Here is a 23,801-nt window from a genome sequence, read left to right as displayed (position 1 = left end):
TCAGCCTTCAGAGCTGACCCTGAGGTCTGTCTCCTCCAGGGTCTGACAGCCACAGGGGTCAGGCCTCAGACTGCAGGTCCCTATGTCACCTCCCCCACGAGCCTGACTGCCTTATCCGGGGAGTTTGCTTTCTTCTGCCACCCTGCAACCCCCGGCATCAAAGGGAGCAGGAACTACGGCTGCCGTTGTCCGCTTCAGTCTCCCTGAAGGCAAGGGCCTGTTTTGATTCACCACCTAAGGAGGCCTGGCGTCTAAAAGGGTATCGACTGCAGAAACAAAGACGAAAACCTGGGGCTGCAATTCCTGACGTGCTGGCCCCCCATGGAGTCACCATCCGAGCCACTGTGCCCACAGTGACCCCTGACTGAACATGTCAACCCAGAAGGCACCAGAAGTGTGGAGCCACAGCTGAGAAAGGCCGGGGCTGTCCGTCAGGTACAGTCTGAACAGGAAGGTTTCTCTTCAGAGGAGCGATGCGGACCCCAGGATTGGGGCCTGAGGCCACTCAGAGCACAACCCCAGGGCGTAGAGTGCCCTTGGGATTGGCCGGCCAGCACCTGCCGGGAGGGCTGGGTCCCACTGAGGCTGTCACGTGGCAGCACAGTTCACTCCCTGCATTTCCATTTCCTCGTCTGTAAAGTGGGGTGGCACTCCAGACCACCCCCTGGGGCCCTTGAGCGGATCTGCCAAGAAAACATGATGACACGTCTCTGTAGCACTCAGCAGGAAGTCTGTAATTGCTTTGTACTCATTTATGTCAGTATCTGTAACACAAAAAGCCAAACACCGACCTGGTTCCTGTCACACCACTGTGACAACCAGTACCAACCCCACCCCTTTTAAACCAAACTCCCACCCGCGACGCGACGTGAGCACCTGCCGGTAGCATTTCACAAAAGGAGGATAAAGAGAGAGGGCACAGAGTCAGGCCAGAACGAGGTCCTCGACGTGAGCACCGTGAACTTTCACTGAACCCCATCTCGTTGCAGGGCCACGGATACCCTGAGAGTCCCACAAGTGTCTCTCTCTTTGGCCAGGTTACAGACACTGCGTGGTACCCTGGCAGGGTCAGCAGGAAAAGGCCAGGCATCTGAGGCACCTGGGCAACAGGCCAGGTGGCAAGGGGCCCTGCTGGCACTCCAAACTTCCTCAGAACCTACAGAGGCGGCTGCAGGGATCAGAACCCAGCAATGAGGTGCACCCACAAGCAGGTGGCTCTGGGGCAGCTCCAGTGGAAGGCTCCAGCAGCAAGGCCTGACTGAACTGCACACCAGGGTCCACCAGGCTTCTCACCCAGACTCCTTCAATCCCGGGACCCAATTTATCAATGGGCCATGGCCCCTTCTACCTCCTCTGCCCAGGCTCCAGGCAGGCCTCTTAAATCCCAGCTGAGGTCACTGAATTTGCACCCCTCTGACGGACCCACCTGCAGGGGCTGGGGTTATCAGGTACCTGGCACTCCTGCCTCCAGCCCCTGAGACCTGAGACCTGCTGGACTAGCCCCTTGCCTCTCCACACCCCTTCCTTCTGTACAGGCCCCAACTTACAAACAAGAGAGTCACCTACCCAGGAGATAGATGTGCAAGTCTCCTCAAGACAACTCCATACCCTGCTCTAAGTGGTAGGGGGGTGATGAGTAGTTGGGTCGGGGCAAAACAAAACCATTTCCTCCCTTTTCCGGGTAGTGATCTCAGTGAAATGAGCTGGGTCCCCGAGCTCCTCCCTTCCTGCTCCCTCACCCTTTTGTGCAGCCATACAGTCCCAGTCCAAGAGGGGCAGTCATAGTCTATCACCATTGTCATGAATAACAGCTTACATTTACTAAACATTTAGAACGTATCCAACAGCACAGCTGTTGAAGGCAAGGTTGGATTTGAAGCCCCCGTATGCTGTTTTACATTAATCCTCTCCTTTATCCCCCTAGAATAACCCCATTCGGTGGAGATATCATTATTCCCACTTCACAGATGGTGACACTAAGGCTCAGAGAAGTAGCTGGCTGGGGGCAATACACAACTATTACATACGGGCTTCAAACCCAACCTTGCCTTCCACCACTGGGCTGCACTTCAACTGCCTGCTGGTCCCGTGCATGGTGTGAAACGCAGCCTCTTAGCCAGAAGTCTACCTGGGAACCTCAGCAAGCCGCTACCAATTCAGGAGAGCCCGGGGAATCCACAGACACACGGAAGGGCCATGACTGGAGTCTGATGCCAGGGTGATGCCCCTCCAGTCCTCTGCAGGATCTGTCCTTCCTCTACTCTGAAATCCAGCCTCTCAAATCATCTAACATTTTCTCCCGCCGGCTGCCAGGGCCCGAGGAGGGTCACAGAGGAAGGCGGCTGTCTTGTGGAAGTTCAGCAGCTGTGTGAGATCTGGAGTGTGCGGCTGAGGACGGCTGTCTCACCACAAGACCTTCCTTCCTCCCCGTCTCCTCAGTCATCTACACGCAGGTACACCATACCCAAGGTCTGGAAGACCTTCTCTTGGGGGGTATCACTTCCTGAACCCTCTTCCTCTACACAGTCCTAATTCTGAGCTTGGCTCTAATTCCAGTCTCGGGGGTGGGGGGTAGAGGGGGTTCTTGTAGGAAGCAACCCACAGCCTGGGGTTGCAAACACATCATCTCACACTTGGAGGCGGGAGAATGGAGGGCAGAGCTGGGGGGCCCATCGGGCCACAGCACAGGCGCGTGCTCAGTGGAATCTCTCTCTGAAGGATCTGGGGTTTTTCAAAATCCCCCAACTCTCTCTTTCGCAGAAGCAGCCAAGGTCAGGTCTGGGACAGCAAAGAGGCAGGAAACAGTAGCCGCTCCTGGCTCCCTCCAGCCACAGGACGCAGGACACTAAGGGCTGGACCCCAATTTGGCTGCGTCCTCTTGAAGAGTACCTGACACGCAGCAGCGAGGCTGGCCTTTCTGGGGCCAAGCTCTGGAGAATGTGCTTCCAAAGGACAAGGGGAAGCCTGGCCTCTTTCCCTGCCCTGGCTTTGGGAGTCTGCCCACGCACACAGACCTCCAAAATTCAGCTTCAGGACAAAAGAAGCGGCGGGAAAAACATCCACTGCCTCCTCTCGGGCTTTTCCAAACCAAACAAGACCACCTTCCTCCTTGGCCCCAAGAGAGAGATGAGTAGGCCCGGCTCTGCTCCAAAACCAGCCCTACGCCAACATCTGCCTAAGTTCTACTTGGGGAACCCAAAGGTTCCTTTGTAAGTAGGAGCCCGGCCGGGAGGCCCAGAGGTGCACCAGATTGATCTTTTTGGAAAAACGGTGCATCTGGTCTGGCCTCCGGTTCCGCGGCTGCCGGGGGGAGGACACTGCCTCGGCCGACACCGCTCCCGGGGTAGGGGGGGGACCCGACGCCGGCCCCACTGATCTCCAACTCGCTAGGATTTTTAGGCCTCTGGGCAAAGCGCCTGGAACACTCCCCCCCTTACTGGGGGAGGGGGTGTCCTGTCAGGTGACTGAGGACCCGGATGCCCCCCGCCCCCGGTGACCACCCTGGCCGAGGCGGGGGCGGGGACCCAAAGTTTGCCGGAGTCTCTCCAGCGGTGGCCCCAGGGCGCGTGCGAGCCGGGGCGCAGACCCCGCGCCGCCCCAGCGCGCGCGCCCGCGCGGCAGGCCCGGGGAGCCGGGGGTGTGCAGCAATGGGGAGCGCACTTACTGGCCCCCTCTATCTTGTCGGCGCCTCGGCTCCACGTGATCTGCCGCGTCTCCAGCTTGACCTGGAAGGTCTTCCGCTCGGGCCGCTGCGACTTCTTGGAGTAGAACAAAGTCATGACGGTGCCCACCTCGAGGCTGCGGCAGAGGTGCACCACCTCGGCGTCCGAGGGCGCACTGGGCCCGCAGCCGTTGGCGCAGGGGGACGCGGCGCCCGCCATGGCTCGGGTGCCGGGGGCGGCGGCGGCGCAGGCCCGGCGGGAGCGAGCTGGCGGCGGCGGCGGCGCAGGCGGCGGGCGAGCGGACCCCGGCGGCGGCGGCTCCTGCGGGCGGAGACGGGGCGGGGCCTGAGCGGGGGCGGGGCGGCCCTGCAGGCCCCGCCCCGGCCCGCGCGCCGGGAACAAAGGCGCCCGCGCGCCCGTGGGGAGGACCCCCGCCCGCTGCGCCTGCGCCCCGCGACCCCCCGGGCAGGCCCCGCGTCGGGGCGCGCGCGCGCGCGCGCGCCGCCCGCTGTCCGCCAGCCGGGCCCACGGCCCCGCGGGGCCTCTTCGCGCCGCCCCGGACACAGCCCGGCTGCCACGGCCGGTCCCGTCACGCGCGGCAGCCTCGCGCCGGCCCGGCCGTCTGTCGCGCGCGCACAGGCGGCTGCCCAGCCCACCGTCCCGCACAGGCCCGGCCGCGGCGGCTCCTTCCGAAGCCCGCTCGTGGGGCGCCGCCCGCGCGGCCACCGGGAAAAGAAGTGTAGGCCCGGGGCGCCTCCCGAGGCCCGCCGGCCAAACCCGGTACCTGGGAGGGCTGCCTGGCTGAGGGAACCAGGCCAAGCCGGGCCGCCTCACACCGGCGGCGGCGGCGGCGGCGGCGGCGGTGGAGGAGGCGAGTCCTCCGCGCGCCCTCTCCGGGGCGGGGCGGGGGCGGGAACACCCGGTGATTGGTCGGCAGGCTCTGACGGACAGCCTGCCTGTCCCGCCTCTCCCCCCTCCCTTCCCCGGGGCAGCCGGGGGCGGCCCCGCCGGCAGTGCCTTTGACCGTCGGACCCACTATCTTCCCGGCCCTGCGGCCGAAGTGGCCTCGCGGGTGTGCGTGTGTGTGTGTGGCGGGGGGGGGGGGGGGAGTCCCGTTATTCGGAGTAGCCCACAGGCCTGAGCATCCCCTGCGAGCCCACCAGTGGTCTTGGCCTGGCCATACCCTTCGAACCCCCACGCCGCAAGTCTCCACGCGAGGACGGGGTCTCAGGCCCTATGGCTCAGCACCATTCCTGCAGATGCTCTCCCGAGCTTTCGTTTTCCCTGGCTGACTCTATCCCTGTTTTCCTCCTCGGTCTCTGGCCGCTGCCTTTCGACACCTCAGCAGCTTCTCTTCCTCCGGGGTGGGTCCTGGGTCAGTTCCCAAGGCGGCCTGACCCCTCTGTCGGCGTCACTGCCCCCCGCCCCCTGCCAAATTCAGGCACCCGAGCGCCGAAGCTGTATCCCCCCTTGCATCCCGTTACCTGTTCCACGACCCGACGTAGCACAGACATCTCACATCCCTCCTCAAATTGCCTCTCCCGTGGTCTTCAGTTTCTCAGAACATGCCTCTGGTTAGTTGCTCGGGCTAAAACCGTTGGAGACAGCCTTGGTTCCTCTCTCTCCCTCAACCCCACAGCACTCCATCAAGTCCCATTCCCTGTGCCTTCCCATGTCTCTGCTCTGCCCACAACCTCAAGGCCCATCTTCTCTCTTCCAGACTGTTTACCCTCCTTGGTTTTGCCTGCATGTATTCCCTATGCTCTAGTTTGTTTGTATTTTTTAAATTTGGCTGTACCGGGTCCTAGTTGCAGCATTCAGAATCTTTTAGTTGGGGGTTGTGGGATCTAGTTCCCTGACCAGGGATCGAACCCAGGCCCCCTGTGTTGGGAGTGCAGTCTTAGCCATTGGACCACTAGGGAAGCCCCTATGCTCTGGTCTTCAAAATGAAATTAAATCCTGACTCCCTACCTCCAGGCTCAAATCATCCAGAACTTCCCATGGCACACAAAATCCCCTACCTGGCCCAGCAGGTCCGGCATGGTCTGACCCCTTTCTTTTCCCACTTCATCTCTCACCACCTCCCTTTCATTCCATTCTCCACGCACAAGTTCTTTTGGTGGTTATTCGATTAATCTGTACTCTTTGTGTTGCTGCAGCCACTCCCTAGACGCACCCCGGGCAGTCTAATTGCCCCGTCACAGAACACCGCCCAAACTAAAGACACCTTCAGTCACAGTAGAGCCTGTCTGACGGATGTTGAGCCAGACAAAGCACGACAGCGTACTGCATTGTAGAGGTAAGAGGCCCAGCAGGGCACCCAGCTGATGCTAGAGAAAGATCCAAGGACTTCCCTGGTTAAGTGACTTCAGTGGTTACGACACCATGCTTCCAATGCAGGAGGCACAGATTTGATCCCTGGTTCGGGGAACTAAGATCTCACATACCACGTGCTGTTGTTGTTTAATCACTTAAGTCGTATCCAATTCTTTGCGACCTCCAAAAAATGATAAAGAAAAAAATTAGGGAAAGATCCAGGCATCCAGGAATGTGTGAGTACGTATATAAGAGTATGTGCTCAGGCAGGCCACCCAGCTGGCTGATGACTAATGTCTGGGGACTGCCTTTGACTTGTCTTGCTGTAGTGGTAGCATGTGTATGTGTGTTGATCACCTCAAGTGCAGCCCCCAAGGACCTGAGGATTGAGCCTGAGGTTGAGGCAGCTGTTTGTGCTTGGTTGGCTGTGGTCACCCAAGGGGAGGTGGCGTGGCTGAGATGGACTGCCACCTAGTGGCAGGCCTTTGAAATAAGAGGGAGGGAATGAAAGTTGACCCAATGCCCGGCCCAGCATTACAAGGGTTGCAACATGTGGTCACACCTGATCCTTATAATTACTCTAATCAGGGATTATTGTTCCCAGTTTACTGATGAGAAACAGATTCAGAGAAGTTCTGCGGCTTGCCTTAAGGCCACATAATTAACCAGTGAGGATTTGAACCCCAATCTATCTGACCATGCATTTTCTTCCTCACAGGGGAGCCTCTAGCTTCATTAGGTGCCGGTGGACAGTGGGCACATAGGCTAGCTGGCTACTCAGCAAGGGTGAGGGGAGGCCCTTGGCATGGCTGGCCCTGGGCACAGGAAGCGTGAGTGCAGAGCTTGAGCGCTCATAGTGTGTGGCTTGGGCTTGCTGGGGCTTGCTGTGGTGCTTGTCCCTGTCTACAGCCTTGAGCTTCCCTATGCTCAGTGTTAGTGCCATGAGTTGGAAGAACAAGAGAAACTCAGCACTGGGCCCCAAGGAATTCACAGATTTAAGACAGGTAAGCACTCTGTTTTGTAGGAACAATTGTGATGGAGGAAAAAAACAGAGGGCTATGAGCTAACACATTAGGGAGACCTGCTTCAGATCTAGTAGACAAGGAAGACCTCTGTGGGACTCAGCAGAGGCTGGAAGGATGTGAGGAGATGGCTGGCTGTATTATTAGGGGTGGGTTGGAGGAAAGTCCTTTCTAAACAAGGTAACAGCATATACAAAGGCCCTGAGGCCAGAAAGAGCTTAGTTAAGTTTAGGAATGGAAAGAAGGCTAGAATTTACTAAGAGGGAGCACGGAGAGGGGAGGTGGAGTGGAGGGGTTGGTGAGGCCAGGAAGACAGGAGGGGAGCTAGCTGGGCCCCTCCCTGCTCATCGGACCTTATCCATTTTCCCAGGAGGCCTCCTAAGTGCTGTCGCCTTTACAGCTTGGTGGGCGGTGATGCTTTTTAGAAATCTCCATTTCTCCATTTTCTGAGAGCTTCCCGACATGTAGCCCGGGCTTCCTGGCTTCTGCTTTTGCCTCTGGGGCCGGGCCTCCAGGGGCTCCAGCAATCCCTGCCAACAGGAGCTCATGTTTTCAGCCTGCTGTCAGGCCCTCGATCAGGAAACAGGGCCCCATTTCCTCCTGGGACTTCTGAGCCGGCATCCCAGGCCTCAGGTGCCTGCCTCCACCCAAGGAGACTCAGGAAAAGCAGGGCGAGCCGAGGGTGTGACCGGTATGGGCTTCCCCCAGCTCGGCATATATATATGGGGACGTGGGTGTTATTGGCAGTGCCTGCAGCTGCGCTGGCTGGGAGGCGCAGCCCAGCACCCACACCAGGCACACGCCCATGACATCACCCAGGCTCGCCTCACTCAAGCCTATTTCTGTCAACACTCATGCTTCAGCATGCTCCGGCGACACCAGTACCTGTGCCTGAAGTTGTGGGGGGAGGTGGAGTCCCAGCCCAGCTGCCCCTCTGGCTCTGTGAGCCTGACCCCATGGGTGTTTACTTACCAAACACTTAGAGCATCACTTGACATAGTAAGCCCCATAGAACTGCTTTACCCCTGGTGACTCATTTACTTTTCATGACAGCCCTGAGATAAGTACTTTTTTTTTTTTTTTTTGAACAACTTATTTATGGCCGGGCTGGGTCTTCATTGTTGCATGTGAACTTTCTCTACTTACGGAGAGCAGAGGCTACTCTCTGGCTGCGGTGCACGGACTTCTCATCCTGCTGGCTTCTCTCGTTGTCCTGCACAGGGCTCTAGCACTTACACTCAGTAGGTGCAGCATACAGGCCTAGTTGCCCTGCAGCATGTGGAATCTTCCTGGACCAGGGACAGAACCCGCGTTCCCTGCATTGGCAGGCGGGTTCTTAACCACTAGACCACTGGGGAAGTCTGAGTATAAGTACTCTATTATCCTCATTTTACAGAAGGAAAAACTGAGGCCCAGAGAGATTAAGCTAAGAGGCAGCAGAGATGGGATTTAGGCCCATCCAGAGTCCACATGACGTTGCCTTCCACCTAGGTATGAACATTTCACTATTTTCTTACCCTTTCCGTAATACCCTTACCTGATGTGTTTTCTATTTTTAGTTGTTTGGTTACATCTTGTTCCAGGTTGGGTTCTTTGGGAAGCCTCTGTGACAGAGGTTAGTGTGCAGGGTGTTTTTTCAGGACACGTCCTTGGGATCAGCACTGTGGAAGGGAGGGAAGGAAACGCGAGGGGGCACTGGGAGAAGTTGAGCTGTGATACAGGTCTGGTGGCAGCCTCAGCCTGCCCCCAGGGAGCTCTGTTGCAGTCCCTCCACCAGCCACTGAACGTGGCCTGTCCTGGGCTGAGCGCGGCTTCAGATGTCTGCAACCACGGTGGTCTTAGGGGGCTGATGGTCTCCTAGCAACAAGCGCTCCCTCAAAGGGGAATCTGAGCGGCACATCCCTGTGTCTGCCACAGGTGTCTTCTCATTCTTAAGTACTCCGAGCATTTCTTAAGAAATCAAAAATATGGTACCATAAAAATGGGATATGCTATTATCTGAAGGAGGAATGTAATTTGGTGAATACGGGTTAGCACGGCTGCGGTGATTGAAAATCAAATGTGATTGAAAATCAAATTGAGCTTCCTGGTATCCAAAGCAGAAACTTCGTATTCTGATAACTGATTCCTTGGGGGATAAAGATTTTCCTGGGGTTAAATGATAAGGGTAGTTTCTTAAGGGGACACTTACTTGATTGAAATAGTAGAGAATGTTCTCCGCAGATTAACAGCAAATCCCCACCCAGTTTTCATTCTCCCTGTAATGGCCTTGAGTGACTATAGAAGGTATGAAAATAAAAGCACAGCTTCTACCACAGTTGAAGATAGGCAAATTTATATACTTGCAGCATCTAATTTAATCCACGTATGAAACTTTATCCCTCTTCTTTAAACTTTCACTTAGTAGTATCTTATGTTAGGCGGCTGACCAGCCCTTCTCAGTCAGCCTGCACCTAGGCCTGCACCTGGTGCTTAGTGAGTACTCCCCTTGGTGCACCTTGAACTCCATCCCTCAACCTGTCATCTTGGCTGTTAAGCGTTGGTCCCCAGTATCCATCCATGGCTCCACCTTGGTCAGTGGGCCTCACACTTTTTAGATCTCATCCTCCTGCACACCCATGATATACTCTCAGCCCAAGAGCCTCGTGTTTTCTATCACTCGAGGGGAAACCAGGCCAGGACTCTGTGCTCCCTGCAGACCCTGCTTCCCCTCTGCTGATGGCCCCTCTCTTGGGACCCAGATGTCGAGGCAGGAGAGCTGGACTCCAGAGACACTGTAATTGCCTCTCTGCAGGCAGAGAAGGGGGCCCTAGCTAGCCACTGTGGCTCTGGCCAGGTCGGACCTGCTATTTTTCCACCTTTTCTGTCCTTCTTCCAGCACACATTCCTACATCCCTGTAGCAGTGAGACAGCAGAAGGGATCAGACCAAGTTCCCGCTCCAGGAGAGCAGAGAGAAATGCCAACAGACGTTTGTCAGCAGAAGACATTTCAGTGTGATAAGGGCCCTTGGAGCACTAGGGAGGGACAGCTGACCTTATTAGACCTGCTGGTGGCTGTGGGCAGAGCCAAGTGAGAGGTATTCTGCTCCAGATACAAGACTGTCAATCACTTGTTTTCAAAATAAGGTCACCACACGTGTTTTGTGGCCATTTTTGCAACTATAGCAGAAAACTTAAAATTATCTGTTTATATATTGTTTTTAGCTGCACTGGTTCTTCTTTGCTGCATCAGGCTTTCTCTTGTTGCGGAGAGTGGGGGCTGCTCTTTGTTGTGGTATGTGGGCCTCTCATGACAGCATAAATAGTTTTAGGGATACATGATTCAGATGTCCACAGATAGCAGTTTATTTAGTTACATATTTCCCACATTTAAAGTCACACATTATTTAAAATGATATATTAATTTATGAGGGTTTTTTTCCCACTCTGGCCTTTTCAATAATTATGTTCAAACTTTTTTAGTTAATTAATTACGGCTACACTGGGTCTTCATTTCTGCCTGTGGGCTTTCTCTACTTGGCGGTGAACAGGAGCTACACTCTAGTTGCAGTGCGAAAGCTTCTCATTGCGGCGGCTTCTCTTGTTGCGGAGCACAGATTCCAGGGCACGTGGGCTCAGTAGTTGTGGCCCACTGGATCACCAGGGAATTCGCCGTTACAAATCAGCTTTATTGAGGAATACCCTACAGAAAATGCACCCATTTTAAGTGTAAAGTTTGGAAAGCTTTGACAAATGTATACCCACCTGTAACCCCACTCAGTTAAGACATAGGACGTTTCCATCACCCTAAACAGTGTTCTGGGTGCCCTTTAAGAGTCCATCTCATGGTCAGCTCAGCAACACATACAGGAAAACTGGAGCAATACAAAGATTAGCATGGCCCCCGCACAAGGATGACATGCAAATTCATGAAGCGTTCCATATTAAAAAAAAAAAAGTTGATCTCCCCTGCCCCCAGTGGGCAACCACAAAGTCTACTTTCTGTCACTACAGGTTAGTTTTACCTGGTCTAAAATTTCATGTAAGTAGAATCACAGAGTATGTACCCTTGGGTCTGTGTTCAGTATAATGTTTTTGAGATTCATCCCTGTTGCTGCAGAGGAAATACTTTTTGAATCAGTATGTGATGCTGTCAACTGGAAATTTTAACCTAAGCATAATTACTTTTCTGTATAACATTAAATAGCTTTCTTTTTATTTCTTCTGTAGATACATATCAATGATTGACATAATCCCCACTTAGACTGTATTGCTTTAAAAATATTACAGAAATTTTAAATATATATAGAGACAGGATAGCACGGTGAAATGTACTCATCAGCCAGTTTAATTAGGAACTCTTGGCCACTCTTGTTTCGTGTCAAACTTGACCCACTAACCCATTCCATATAATTTTGACACTAATCTTAGCTCTATAATGTTATCTGTAAATATTTCAGTGTTTTTCTAAAAGACTCTTTAAAAACATATATCAACACCGTATTGCTATTTAAAGTGATCTTGAAGAAACCTGTTCAAGTGCAGTGCTTCGGATTGTGAGAAATAATTGCCCAGTCTGTGGTAAATTTCTTTGCTTCCTTGTTTACTGATTTTGTCAGGGGACTACTTACAATCGTCCAAAACTAGTTTGACTGAGGTCATTTCAGGATAATGTGTTTTCTCCAAAAAGTGCTTTTTGGTTCAAAACAAGTTGAGAGAACAACCCATTATATGAGGGATTTTGTAAAGACTGAAATGTAAGTAAAACTCCTTTTCTCAGAAAGAAAAAATTTTTTTAAGTTTTCTATGGAGGAAATACTGTATTTGATGTATGTGGTATTTAGAAGGTGATATCAGAATTGGTGATTTACCAGATATGAGAAAGGTGTGAAGGATGATGACTGCCCTCAGTTCCAGTTGGGAGACAGAGTGGATGGTGGTGCCTTTCCCTGAGATGCTAAACCAAGCCCAGTGGGCTGGTGGTGGTAGGTTCCGAACATGGTTTTAGAGGCCGTGGACATCCCCGCCAAGGTGTGGCAGTGTGTGTCTGGATCTCAGGAGAGGGTCTAGGCTGGAGGTAGAGATGTGGGGCTCGTCACGTTCAAGCGTGAATGAAATCAGCTGGGCTGAGAAGAGAACCGCAGCAGCTAAGGACCTGATAAAGGAGGTAACAGAAGCCACAGCCTGAGACGGAGGGATAAAATCAGGAGAGGGTGGCACCATGGAAACCAGAGGAGTGCTTTAAGGGAATGATCCTGTTTATGTGAGATGTCCAGGAAAAGACAGACCTATATAGAGAGGGTAGATTCGTGGAGGCTGGAGGTAGGAATGGGGATTAACTGTCCCTGGCATGAGGGATCTTACGGAGGGGACGAAGTTCTAAAACTGACGTACGCTGATGGCTGTACCACTCAGTAGTTACTAGAAGTCACCGTACATTGGAAATGGGTGGATTTTATGACATGTGAAGTATCACTAGCGATTTTTGAAAAGTGTCTGGTGCCACAGCGAGTTTGAGATGCAGGAGCAGCAGAGCCTGGTTAGTGGTTTGGTCGCTCATTCCTGGGTGACTGGTCAGAGTTGAAGAGGGTACTGGAAGCAAGATGGGGCAGAAGCTAGTTGCAGTTGGTGGGGGAGTGACCGGGTGGTAGAGGTGACTCATTCCAGGTGCTTGTTTGTGAAAGAGAGAGAGGGAGGGGGTGGTGGCTGAAAAGGGCTGGGAGTTGTGGTTTCTTTTTTTTATTAAAAAAAAAAAAAAAAAAAAAACGTGGCAGAGGCCCGAGGTAGACTTGACAGGGAGAACAGACAGGACCTGCTGACAGGATATGGGGGGTGGCGGTGAGGGAGGAAGGGGCCAAGCCAGCACTAGCTTTCTGGCTGGGGTGGCACATAGAAGCGGTTTCCCTCTGCCCACAGCTGGACCCCAGCATCACGGAAGGGCCAGACAGGAGAGGGTGGGGCAGACCCTGCGCTCCGACCTAAGGGCTGGAAGTGGGAGGAGGGAACCTGCCTGCCAGATGACTAGGAAGCAGGGCGTGGTCCTCCTGACTTCATGCTCAAGCATCCTTTGAGGCCCTGCATACATACCTGGCCCTCACCTCTGTCTGGCCTCTTCCTTTGTCGCAGTGGTCGTCAGGTCAGCTTCTCCCATTCTCTGGCTTGCTTTCCCAGGCCTGCTGCAACCACCCAGGATGTCCTACAGCCGTTCTTGACCAGCATCTAGTTGCTCTGCACCTGCCCTCAGAAGAATGGTCTTTGCCAGGAAAGGTAGGCACAGGTTTCTGCTCACCAGTAACATGTGCCTGCAGGGCCTCCTGTCCTGTTTCCAGTGGTGACCCAAGGTTGTCCCCTGGTTGTGACAGGTCCTGCTCAAGTGCATTGATAGGGCTCGTGGACAAGCCTCTCTATTGCTATTCCTTATGTTCCATGGTATAGCTTCCCCAGAACTAATGAACTCAAAATACTTGGCTTTGGTCTCTTGCTCCAAGGCAATAGTGGCTCCGTACCTTCCTTTATTCCCTGGGGTGAATGCTGCCTCCTTCACTGGCTGATGAAATAAAGGCTGCCAAGGACCCTTCAGGATTCTCTGCAGTCGGCCCATCCCCAGCCCAGAAGTTCAGAGACCATCAGGGAGATGGCTGTCCTCCCAGAATACACCCCTAGCTGGCAGGCTAGAGGACTTAAGGCTAGCTAAATGACCGGTTCTGACCACTCTGGCCTTCCTTTCGCCTGCTCCTTTTGACCAGGAGACTTAATCTTTCAACTTCATCGCAGACTTAGCTGTAACCTAGGATGAAAGGAGGAACAACTTTTGTAGGGATCCTGACTGACTCGGGTACTAGAGCACCGAGAAGTGGTTCCAGACCACTCCCTCTCTATCAGCAGGATCTCTTGTCTGTCTGGAGAGAGCTTCTGGGATTCAGTGTTTTAACTGGCTTAGGACTTAATTCCCGCCATCCTGACGGTATCTTAGCCACATAAGTAGGCCCAAAGAAGCTCCCTACTGTTTCTCACCAGCACACACAGAAGTGTTCTAAAATCTGCTTCCCGAATACACTTGTTCCACTTTGCTCAATAAACCTACCCTAGGCTCCAAATATAGTCCTTGCACCGCACCTGTTCTAGTTTTTCTGTACCCGCCCTCACTTCCTGGGCCTGCCTTCTTCTAAGGATGTGGACTTTGGCTCCCTCCCCTTCAGCCCACACCCACGGTGGCAAGACAGATGCAGCCCCAGCTCCTGGGGAGGGAGGCACCCTTGCAGCCGGGAGCAGGCAGACCACATCTCACACCAAGGCCCAGCCCTGGAGCCCTACTCTGGCCCGGGGCCCTGGGCTAACACAGAGGCAGACACCAAGTTTCCGTTAAGTTGTAGGAATTTATTTTAAATAACCTACAGTTGATTAAAAGGGAATTCATGATAAAAATAGAAGATACTTGAGGAAAGATGTGGGAAATGGACTCTGCACACACGCTAAACTAACAATGCCTCTAAAACTAATGATTATAGCAAAAAATGTCTTCACATTAAAATTCTGCTTTTTATGTGTTTTTTTTCCATTTTTTACACAATTACAAAAGAAAAAATAAAAGCCCTAAAATCTTGATTATTTTTCCTTTTTTTTTTTTTTTTTGACCAAATACTCATTTTCCTCTAAATTTTTTACCTGTGGAACTTTTATACAATAAAATCTTTCAAGTGAAAGACTGGGGTTTTAAATGAAAAAGATGGGTATCTGAAAGGGCATAGAGAATGCTCAGAACAAAGAATGATGGGAAAATGGTTTCAGTCACTGATTATTTATTATCCTTAGACTCGCTCACCCCTCATCCCTCCCCAGCCCCAATCTACACGATCTTTAAGATCAAGAAAAAGGTTTAAATATTTTAAAATAATTAAAAAGAAATAAAAATTCACATTTAAAAAGGAACACTCAAGTCAGGAAATATTTTCCCATCATGCTTTTCTGTGAACAGGTGTCTGAACCAAAACACTGCCGATGTCACGACTGCTTCAAGTTTAATGAAAATTGATTCCCATGACAATAGATAGTGACAACTCTAACAGGTGCGTTGGGTTTTTGTTCTACTTAATTTTAAATTCCTGAAATGGGGGAGAGGGGAGTTTAGGAATTCATTTCTATTAAAATATAGAAGTTATTGCAAAACCCTAACTGTAAAAACGCACCAATATAATCGGACTTCGTATACAGTAGCTAAGAGAATCCAAATGTTTCAGTGAAACAGTGAATTTGCCTGGCAGAACTCTGACAAATTCCCATCCACTTGACCCCTTGAAAATAAAAACAAAATTCAAAACAAATCATACAGCTAGAATTTTGATATCTGAAATATTTTTAAATAAGTTGTCCATAGGACAACTGGCTCAGCTCTCCCTTATAATATCTTTTCTCAAAGATGTTAGTTAAGACTTGCTGCCTCTTTCCCTCGGGTGTGAGGGCAAGCGAGGCTCACAGTTTATCCATCTTTCCCAAACCACACTGTTCCTTTTCACAGAACTCTTGCCCCTCAAGACTGGCTAGAACTCGTAGTCCTCGTCAGCCATGTCAATGGCCCAGGCAAACTTCTCCCGCTGGGTTTTGTTGTAAATTTTCTCAATGGGGACCCCCCACTTCTTGCACCTGCAAATAAGGGAGAGAGAAGGGGGGTTAGTGTGTCTCAGGAGACGTGGGCCAGACCCGAGTTGGGGCCTGGATGTGCTGCCTTCTCCTGTTCCATCTGGTGAGGAGGAGAATTAATAAGGTACCAGATGTGTTCTTAGGGCTTCATGTGCTTGACTCACTGAATCCTGACATTCTAAAGTAGGTACGATTGCAGGTGTACAAATGAAAAAGGTACAGAAGAAAAACTGAGAAGTTAGGTGATTTGGTTTCATTCTCATGTAGCTAGTGAGCATGGAGCTGAAAAGTGAATCCAAGCACGCTGGCTCCAGAATCCACGCTCTTCACCATTATACTCTATTGCCTCTCAAAGCCAACCAAACCTCCAGCACCAGACAGGACATAAAGGGGATAAGAGCTGGCTGGAACTCCTGGCCCACAGAGAATGGCTGCTCCTCTTAAGCCCAGAAACTAATAATTCAAGTTAACTAATAAGCATCTTCCAAAAAAGTCATTTATTTTGGATATTATTTTATTGGGGAGGGTAGTTTACAGGGAAACAAGCAAACAATGATGCAAACTCTTTGCACAGGTTGCTCAGATCTGTATTCTTTTTTTTTTATTTTCTCCTTATTTGTACCTTCTTTCCTTCACTTAAAAAAAAAAAAACATTTTTTTTTTTAAATTGAGAAGTTAAAAGTTTAGGTAGATGGGCTCATTTTATTTTTCCTTCAATAAGGACTAAGAGTCTCCATTTTTGTCCTAAAGTTCCACTAGGGGTGGGGACCATACCTGCCTTAGCAGACATAATACTCCCAAGTGGTGTAACAGTATTGACCATTTCAGACCACCCAGGATGTCCCAATGCATTTGCAGTGCGCACAGCAGAAGACAGAGGACACTCTTAAGTGTGCAATGTAGGAACTGCATGTGAGAGCTGACAATGCTCTTGGAGCCCCATCACCCTTCCCAAGCCAGCAGGTAGCCTTCAAGAAGGGCGTGGTGCTTACCAAGCCACGGTGATCCTTGGGTCCAAATAATTGAGTTTAGAGGTTCCCAAAGCAATCTGTTTATTCTCCTCTCGGTCTGTGGCCTGAACTTCGAGCTTCATCAGCTGTTCCTCCAGCCTCTGGACAGCCTTCTTCTTTGACTCTACAACCCTGGAAGAAAGGAAGTCATCAGGAACTGGGCCTGGCCTCTGGACAGGAGCACCATATCCCCACACTGCCACCCAGGGGCAGTAAAAACAGAAAAGCCACAGGCCCAGACATTTCTAGAATGTTACTCAGAAACCCTAGGAAAGCTAGGACCTCTGGTTGATGCTGTGACACTTTTCCTCTCATCCAACTCCCAGCTTTGCATCACACCAGGCACGTACTTCTTGGTCTTTGCATCCTTCAGGACTTTAGCATCAGCCTTAGCACTTTTCAGGTCTCTCCGGGCATCTGCTAGCTGTTCCTTCTTCGCATCAATCTGGGTAGGGAAGAACAACAGTAAATTCAGGAATAAAATAAATCCAAAGAGAAAACAGGATTCCTTAAGAGAAGATGTCTTCACCAAGTAGGCTGTTCTTGTTAAAACGCCCAGGGGTGGCTTCATGACGGCACAGAGTGGATATGCAGCGGGTGTTGAATTCCAGTGCTACTTGACCTTTTATATTCTTCAGTCACCCTTGAAGAAATGAAGGTTTTATGGCAATGACTCTGGGACCCATTAATCCAGAAACTCAGGGAAAGAACCCACTGGCACTGGGAGTGTGGGTGCTAATCTTTCAATCAGGAAACACTTTGGTTTTAGATACTGCGAAGAGGATGACAGGTGAAAGCTGTTTATCAAATGGATCCTGTGCCAGGTTGTCACCTCCATCCCAAGAATCCTGCAGGAGATACTGTTTATGAAGCTGAGACAAGAGTCGCTACATCTACTGAGCTCAGCTCATTCCTCAGATTCTACCAGCACTCTGAGAAGAGCTGCTAATTCCTCCAGAAAAAAAAAAAAAAAAAAAAAGATGCACTGAAGAGAATACCCAAGGGACTAGAAAATGGCAATTAAAAGGTACCCAGGAAGCCAAACCACTTAGCCTCATCTGTTCCAAGCCAATACGTGGCATGGCCTGGCTCTGGCATTCCATTTTTTAAAAGGCGAGAAAGCTGAGACAGAAAGGAAATTCAAATAGTTATCATTCAAAGCAGATTTGAAAACTTTTTAGCTATGGAGCTCTTTCTCCAAATGAAATCTCCTGGGGCCCCAATCTTTAGAGGAAGGGAAAATGACAGTCGCAGCCTCTCTTGCTTGAGAGCGCCAGTTCTGCGTTCTCAGTTCCCACTTGAGGACAGCAGCAGGCAACACCGTGGGGCTGGGGCCCTAGAGTGGTGAGCTCACAGCTGGGGCAGGCAAACCCTGACCTGCTATCACCGTGCTAACCCTAAGATCAGGGGAACCTCTGCAGAATAAATGCACGCCCGACTCATATACACTGGGCTGTTGCTCTCAGCCTGGCATTGTCTGTTAGATTTATACACACAGCCCAAGACTGGAAACAGAGGCCATCATTGTGAGAGAATCATTAAATGCATTTTACTACGAATGGCTTACTTCCAACATCTATGTTGTCCAAAGTCAAACTGAAGGAACTGACTCTACACAAAAGCGTCACAGACACCACTAGCCAGATTCTTCTTAGGCTAGAAATGCAACAAACCACAATCTTTTAACCATTTCTGTGAATACTAAATTGGCAGGCTATGTTGAATTCTCTCAAAGCATTAAAGACCCCATTGATTCACTTGGCAAAGAGCGGTGTGTGTTTGTGTTTGCTTTGTGGGCACACAGGAGAGAGTTCCTGGGCTTAGAGGGCTCGTCTGGCAGGCAGCCTGGACTGCCCAAACAGTGGTTCCAGAGTGAGACCAACAAAAGGTCTCCTCATGCTCCAGGGATGGGTCTCCTGAATTAGGTAAACACCACCTGAATAGTCATGCTTTTATTTCTGGCTTGAAATGATAGCCTGAGGAGAGTAAATGGTACCACATGACCACTGTTAACAGAGGTGCAAGGATGGACAGCCTGGACGGGCTCTCTGCCTGCCAGTCACAGTCCAAGGATCTGAGACGTCTGTGGACACATTCTTATGTACTGTGGATGTGTGCACTCCTTCAGCAAAGCCAGGTGGCATGTGAAGCATGAACTGCAGGTTGTATGTGTCTTTTGACCCATAAGTACTACACCTGGGTACGTATCTGGAAGAAATTTCAAGAGAAGGAAAACACTCTGGGCCTGGAAACATGTATGCAGCCTCACTCTACAGCATAGTTTTTGAACTCCAGCTGTCCAGATATAGTATTTCGTGAATACAGATGAAAAAGAAGCAATCTGTAGTTTAATTAAGCCCTAGCTGAAACTCGGAGAAGGCAATGGCACCCCACTCCAGTACTCTTGCCTGGAAAATCCCATGGATGGAGGAGCCTGGTGGGCTGCAGTTCATGGGGTCGCTAAGAGTCGAACACGACTGAGCAACTTCACTTTCATGCACTGGAGAAGGAAATGGCAACCCACTCCAGTGTTCTTGCCTGGAGAATCTCAGGGGTGGGGGAGCCTGGTGGGCTGCCGCCTATGGGGCTGCACAGAGTCGGACATGACTGAAGCGATTTAGCAGCAGCAGCAGCAGCTGAAACTCATCATTTCTTCTTCAGTTATGGATGTGGGCAACTAAACATAGTATTATCAGTAATACTTATGACTTCATCACCAAGAGACAGTATGTATATTTTCATATTGTAATTGTTGCAGAAATCAAAGTATCATTTATATTCATTACTACCTTGACATTTACAATTATTAGACACACCTATTAGTAAAACCATGTCTATTACTATATCAGACTTTTGGGTAAATATATTTTAAGATGATTGGTTTACTTTGTAACCCATGTATCTACTTTGTAGTGAAATAGCTACAAATTCTCATGGTGGGTTAATATATTAGAATGGATTAGTTATGTAGGTAACATAGAAATGATCATCATCAAATGCTGAGTGCCTTGCAGCCTAAAAGCTCAGTACCAGGCAGAGTTGGAGGAAGGAGAGAGGAACAGCATCTCGTTGTTTGCATGTCAGTCTCTCCCTCTAGGGCAGCAGCTCTGGCACACAGCCAGTATTCAACAGATGTTTGACGATGAGCTATATAAAAATATGATTCATGTGGAATGTGTAAAAATAAAAATAGTTGTGCTAGGATTAGGGGAAATTAAATATCATTGTTTCATCATCCTTTCAATTTAAAACAATCTAATTTGGAAACAGTTGTATTTCTGGGCTATGGAAAGGAATTGTGAAGACTATCTTTGTATCCATTATCCTCATGTAGAAGGACAATAATTAGCAGTATTTCAAACAGGCTACATTAAATTTAGCTTTTAAGTCAGAATACTCACTGGACAATGAATACCCAATATTGAGTGTCTCGATCAGGAGTAATTACAATCATATTTCCATGTATCTTTAGTATGAACCTTTCTTCCAGAACAGACCCAAGACTGGCCACCTGCCAGCCCAGCCCAGAAAGTGGAGTGTAAATCGCCACAGCAGACATGGTTCTTTTGATTTTGCTACCCCCCACCATCCAGATCCAAAATACCTTAGACTGCAAGTTCATCATGGACTTCTCAAAGGTTTTTGGTGGAGCCCTCTGATGGTTACAAAGAATTGCAACAGCTCGGTTGGCACGGTTATAAGACAGTATCTTTGCTGGGATGTTCTCGTCAGCTGGAAAGAAAAATGGTGATGAAGAGTCAGTTTGTGTAACAAGAGAGAACACACAACGCGCCTTCCCCAGCGCTCCATCCTCAGGGTTTACTGGGCCTCATCTCATTCAGATGATCAATTCAGGTTCCCCCAAGGCACAAGGTCAAAATCTGAAAGTCAACAGCATCACCTGCTTTCCCCAGTGCTCACCTCCCCCATCTAACCACCCAAAACAGCTTGGAACTGGGACAAATAGCCTAGAGAGGAGGGTAAAATGAAGGGTCCGTAAGTTTTACACTTTAAAACCACAAGGTACTGCATCTTCCAGAAAGGAAAATATAAAGTGTCACCTGAGAAATGTTTTCACTTGTGTCATGTAGCATTCTTTACCACACCCTAAAATACTGACCCTCAACACACCCACATTTGACTTTTGAACACCATTTTCTAATACCATTTGACATATTTCTAGAGGACAATGCAAATTCATTAGAATTAGACTCCAGAGGAAAAAAGTTTGTGGATCTTGGTGATACTTTCAGCAGCCAGTTTTTAGGAGATTATTATCTACTCTCAAAGGGTGACAAAAAGAAACCTCAGGGAAAAGATCTGCTCCTATGCTGTTTTAGTAACCATGACAACCTTACTCTCTCCCATTTAATAGAACATCATAATACTTCATTCGGTGAGCTCTTAAATAACATAGATACAATACACAAAATACAGGCACTTTCAGAGCAGATAGAAAGCCCCTGTCAGCATTCCTTAAAGCTTATCTAGAAGAACAGGAATGGGGGAGACAGAACTGATCTGTTTAGCCATCTAAATAAGCCTTAGCCCTCTATTTGAGGTGTGGAGGGGAAAAGTCTCCAGTCACAATGTTAAGAAGGAAAGTGGAACAGATCTAGGACTCAGCCGACTAAGGATAGTGGACATCAGCAGTAAGGCTGTGGTCTCTGTCTGGCCAGGCAGTACTTACGAGCTGTGAGTTCCTTTAGCTGCTGCTGTAGCGTGATGGAGGCGTTGTATGTACGGAACACCTTGGCTGTCAAGCCCTCCATGAGATCCTGAAGATGTTTATTTAGAATACCAGTCTGGAGGAGACAAAGCAACAAAAAGGATGGGATTTAGGTAAAAGCCATACCATCTAGGCTCTCCTGGCAAGCTCTAGGACATTATGCAATTACAAGTTAATTGTCCTGCCAGTGGGATAGGAAAAGGGAGAAGAATTCCAGAATACAGAGATGCATGTACCTCCCTAAGAAGCACTTTGATCTTAAGCAGACCAGTAAAGCATATGTATCCTTCCCTATTAAGATCTTCCCCAGTAAGATTTCAGGGACAGGTGTTGGGTCTCTAGCAGTGGTGACTGAGCTTCCAGCCAAGGCTATGCAGAAGCCAGACGAGGACAGAAGGCAGGGTTCATCCACCCCATCTCAGGGCTTTGGCCATGGATCTGTGTGTGCCTGAGGAAGGGAGGGCATGCAGGGTGCCCCGGGATAGGCTAAGGGCAAAGCCCCAGCCACTCCCAGGCAACCCTCTCCTTCAGGGGCTTGAGAGCCTCTGGCTGGGCCCCTCTTCAACCCAGTGGGCTTTGTCCACTCACATTGAGTCTATCAAAAAGATCATCCTCAGGCTGTTTGTTTTCCATAAATAGTTGTAAGTTCTTAAAAACCTAAAAGAAATAAGCAGAGCCTAATTATTATCTTTGCTTTGAAAATAATTACAACATAAAGCTTGCAAAAAAAGAAAAACCCCACAAAGCAAAAAACAACAACAAAACCAAATCCATATCCTTTACCGAAATCCACCTACCATTAGTATTTTACCTCATTTCCTATTTGTGCAGTGTACATGTACACTCATTTCGTTTCTACATCTATATGTGTATATGCACAATTATTTGTTCAGAGCCATTTCTGGGTACTTACACAATTATGCCCTTTACCCTTGAGTATTTCAGTGTACTTCCTAAGAACAGAGATATTTTCTTATATACACACAGAACTCCTCAGCTTTGTCAACTAGACAGACACATTTTTATCTAATCTTGTTCATATTCCTATTTTGCCAGTTGACCCACTGATGTTCCTCACCTCCCCAGGGTGGAATCCAACCTAAACTCAGGTATTACATTAATTGTCAGATCTCTTTAGCTTCATTTAATCTGGAACATTTCTGCAGCCAGCAAAACCCAGTTACTGATGAAATATCAGACTGCTGAAGGGCTGGACTGCCAGGGTACTGCACTCTGTAGGGTTAAGCACAGTCCTTCTGGGGGCCATGGCACTGCAGCACCCGATTCAGCTCTGGGCTGAGAGATCCAGAGACTCAAGGGCTACCTTTTTGCTGAATCAGGAGCTGGGGGAAAGTTGAGCAAAGCTACAAGTGACAAATTTGCAACACAACCAAGGGATACTAAAGAGTGCTTATATCATTAAAACAACACAATGGGATAATGTGCAAGTTGAGGTGAGGACCAACTCTTTACAGCATGCTCAGTAGCACAGGTGAGGGGTAAAGGGCAGGGGCTAAAAGGAGGCATACAGGACACCAAAGAGTACCTCTTCACTCTTTCAAGCCATTTTTCCTAGTGTTCAGCAGAACACAGAGCACAGGAAAAGCACTAAACAAGTAATAAGCAGAAGCAGGCCAGGGAGCTCAGGCCACATTAACTTACTCGTTTCTCAACGGGGACTTTGTTATAGTATCTGATTGAGTCCTTTCCCAGGAAGTCAAACTCCACCACATATTCCTGACCATCCAACTCTGGGTGCAGATTGATGTGCTCCACACGAAGCGAGCAGCAACCTACAGTGTCCGCTGTTTCTCCTTCCTCCTTCTCATTGCCTGCTCGCAGAGCAAGCTGTCCAGGGAGGAGATTGTGGGAGGGTCGGGGTGCGGGGAGAAGATAAGCACAAATGAAGAACTTCAATATCATACACTGTCTAGGAAACCCAAATCAGAAGCATCCCAAGTCTCTATGGGGCCAGGGCATTAGTCTGCAAGGTTCAGGAATTCTGGATCTGCACTGTTGCTTCTTCCCTTATCAAATACAGTGTGGAGAGCAAATCAAGGGCTATTAACCTTCCCCCAAAAACATCTCTCTACTCTGTCCTCTCAAATGGGGATGGAGGAAAGAAGATATTTAAAACTGTGGGCAATCAGACTCAAAAAGCTAGTCTCTGAATTTTTCTTAACTTTTAATTCAGAACTTGTGTTAAACCATGCTAAAACCAAGGGAAAACACGAAACCTTTTTTTCCTGAAAGAGTGTGAGAAACTGATCTCGAAAGCACTGTCTTCCAAACTGTAACTGTGATACATTGGCGATCATTTAATTTTCATAAATTTGTGTGTCATCCTTACATAGGGGCCACGCTAATCTTCTCTGTGTCATTCCAATTTTACTCTGTGTGCTCCCGAAGCAAGCACTATTTAACCAGTTTTAAGGATTATAACCAT

General features: G+C 49.5%; 3 protein-coding genes and 2 non-coding genes across 6 annotated transcripts in view; 2 read left to right on the top strand and 3 right to left on the bottom strand.

Annotated features, from left to right (window-relative positions):
- Positions 1-4,535, bottom strand: part of PLCG1 (phospholipase C gamma 1) — a 33,908-nt gene extending 29,373 nt beyond the window's left edge. Inside the window, exons 1-2 of one of the 2 annotated variants that reach the window (XM_070801671.1) lie at positions 4,447-4,535; positions 3,665-3,983 (exon numbers count right to left, since the gene is read on the bottom strand). In XM_070801671.1, coding sequence (XP_070657772.1) covers positions 3,665-3,881 — 217 coding nt within the window. In that variant the 5' untranslated portion in view covers positions 3,882-3,983; positions 4,447-4,535. The remainder of the gene's footprint in view (positions 1-3,664; positions 3,984-4,446) is intronic. The other variant, XM_070801672.1, reaches the window with a different exon arrangement.
- Positions 3,880-14,697, top strand: LOC109567453 (translation initiation factor IF-2). Its single transcript, XM_070800669.1, has 5 exons — positions 3,880-3,917; positions 3,950-4,734; positions 5,822-5,961; positions 8,397-8,491; positions 13,151-14,697. The coding sequence occupies exons 1-2, from the start codon at positions 3,880-3,882 to the stop codon at positions 4,683-4,685; spliced, it is 774 nt and encodes a 257-aa protein (XP_070656770.1). The 3' UTR covers positions 4,686-4,734; positions 5,822-5,961; positions 8,397-8,491; positions 13,151-14,697.
- Positions 10,825-10,928, top strand: LOC139186705 (U6 spliceosomal RNA). Its single transcript, XR_011570377.1, has one exon. It is a non-coding gene; the product is annotated as a U6 spliceosomal RNA (small nuclear RNA).
- Positions 14,336-23,801, bottom strand: part of TOP1 (DNA topoisomerase I) — a 95,758-nt gene continuing 86,292 nt past the window's right edge. The window contains exons 15-21 of the mRNA XM_019972421.2: positions 23,018-23,203; positions 21,944-22,012; positions 21,317-21,431; positions 20,231-20,358; positions 16,977-17,071; positions 16,609-16,758; positions 14,336-15,619 (exon numbers count right to left, since the gene is read on the bottom strand). Coding sequence (XP_019827980.1) covers positions 15,517-15,619; positions 16,609-16,758; positions 16,977-17,071; positions 20,231-20,358; positions 21,317-21,431; positions 21,944-22,012; positions 23,018-23,203 — 846 coding nt within the window. The 3' untranslated portion in view covers positions 14,336-15,516. The remainder of the gene's footprint in view (positions 15,620-16,608; positions 16,759-16,976; positions 17,072-20,230; positions 20,359-21,316; positions 21,432-21,943; positions 22,013-23,017; positions 23,204-23,801) is intronic.
- LOC139186702 (U6 spliceosomal RNA) lies at positions 23,665-23,771 on the bottom strand. Its single transcript, XR_011570374.1, has one exon. It is a non-coding gene; the product is annotated as a U6 spliceosomal RNA (small nuclear RNA).

The sequence above is a fragment of the Bos indicus genome, chromosome 13 (genome assembly GCF_029378745.1).
Source record: "Bos indicus isolate NIAB-ARS_2022 breed Sahiwal x Tharparkar chromosome 13, NIAB-ARS_B.indTharparkar_mat_pri_1.0, whole genome shotgun sequence".
Taxonomy (NCBI): domain Eukaryota; kingdom Metazoa; phylum Chordata; class Mammalia; order Artiodactyla; family Bovidae; genus Bos; species Bos indicus.
The sequence above is the reverse complement of the archived record's forward strand: the minus strand, read 5'-3'. Positions and strand labels throughout refer to the sequence as shown.

Coding starts and splice junctions, on each gene's coding strand:
- LOC109567453 (XM_070800669.1), top strand. CDS start 3,880: ATGGCTCGGGTGCCGGGGGCGGCGGCGGCGCAGGCCCG. Junction 3,918..3,949: donor GCGGCGGCGGCGCAGGCCCG/GCGGGAGCGAGC, acceptor GCGGCGGCGCAG/GCGGCGGGCGAGCGGACCCC.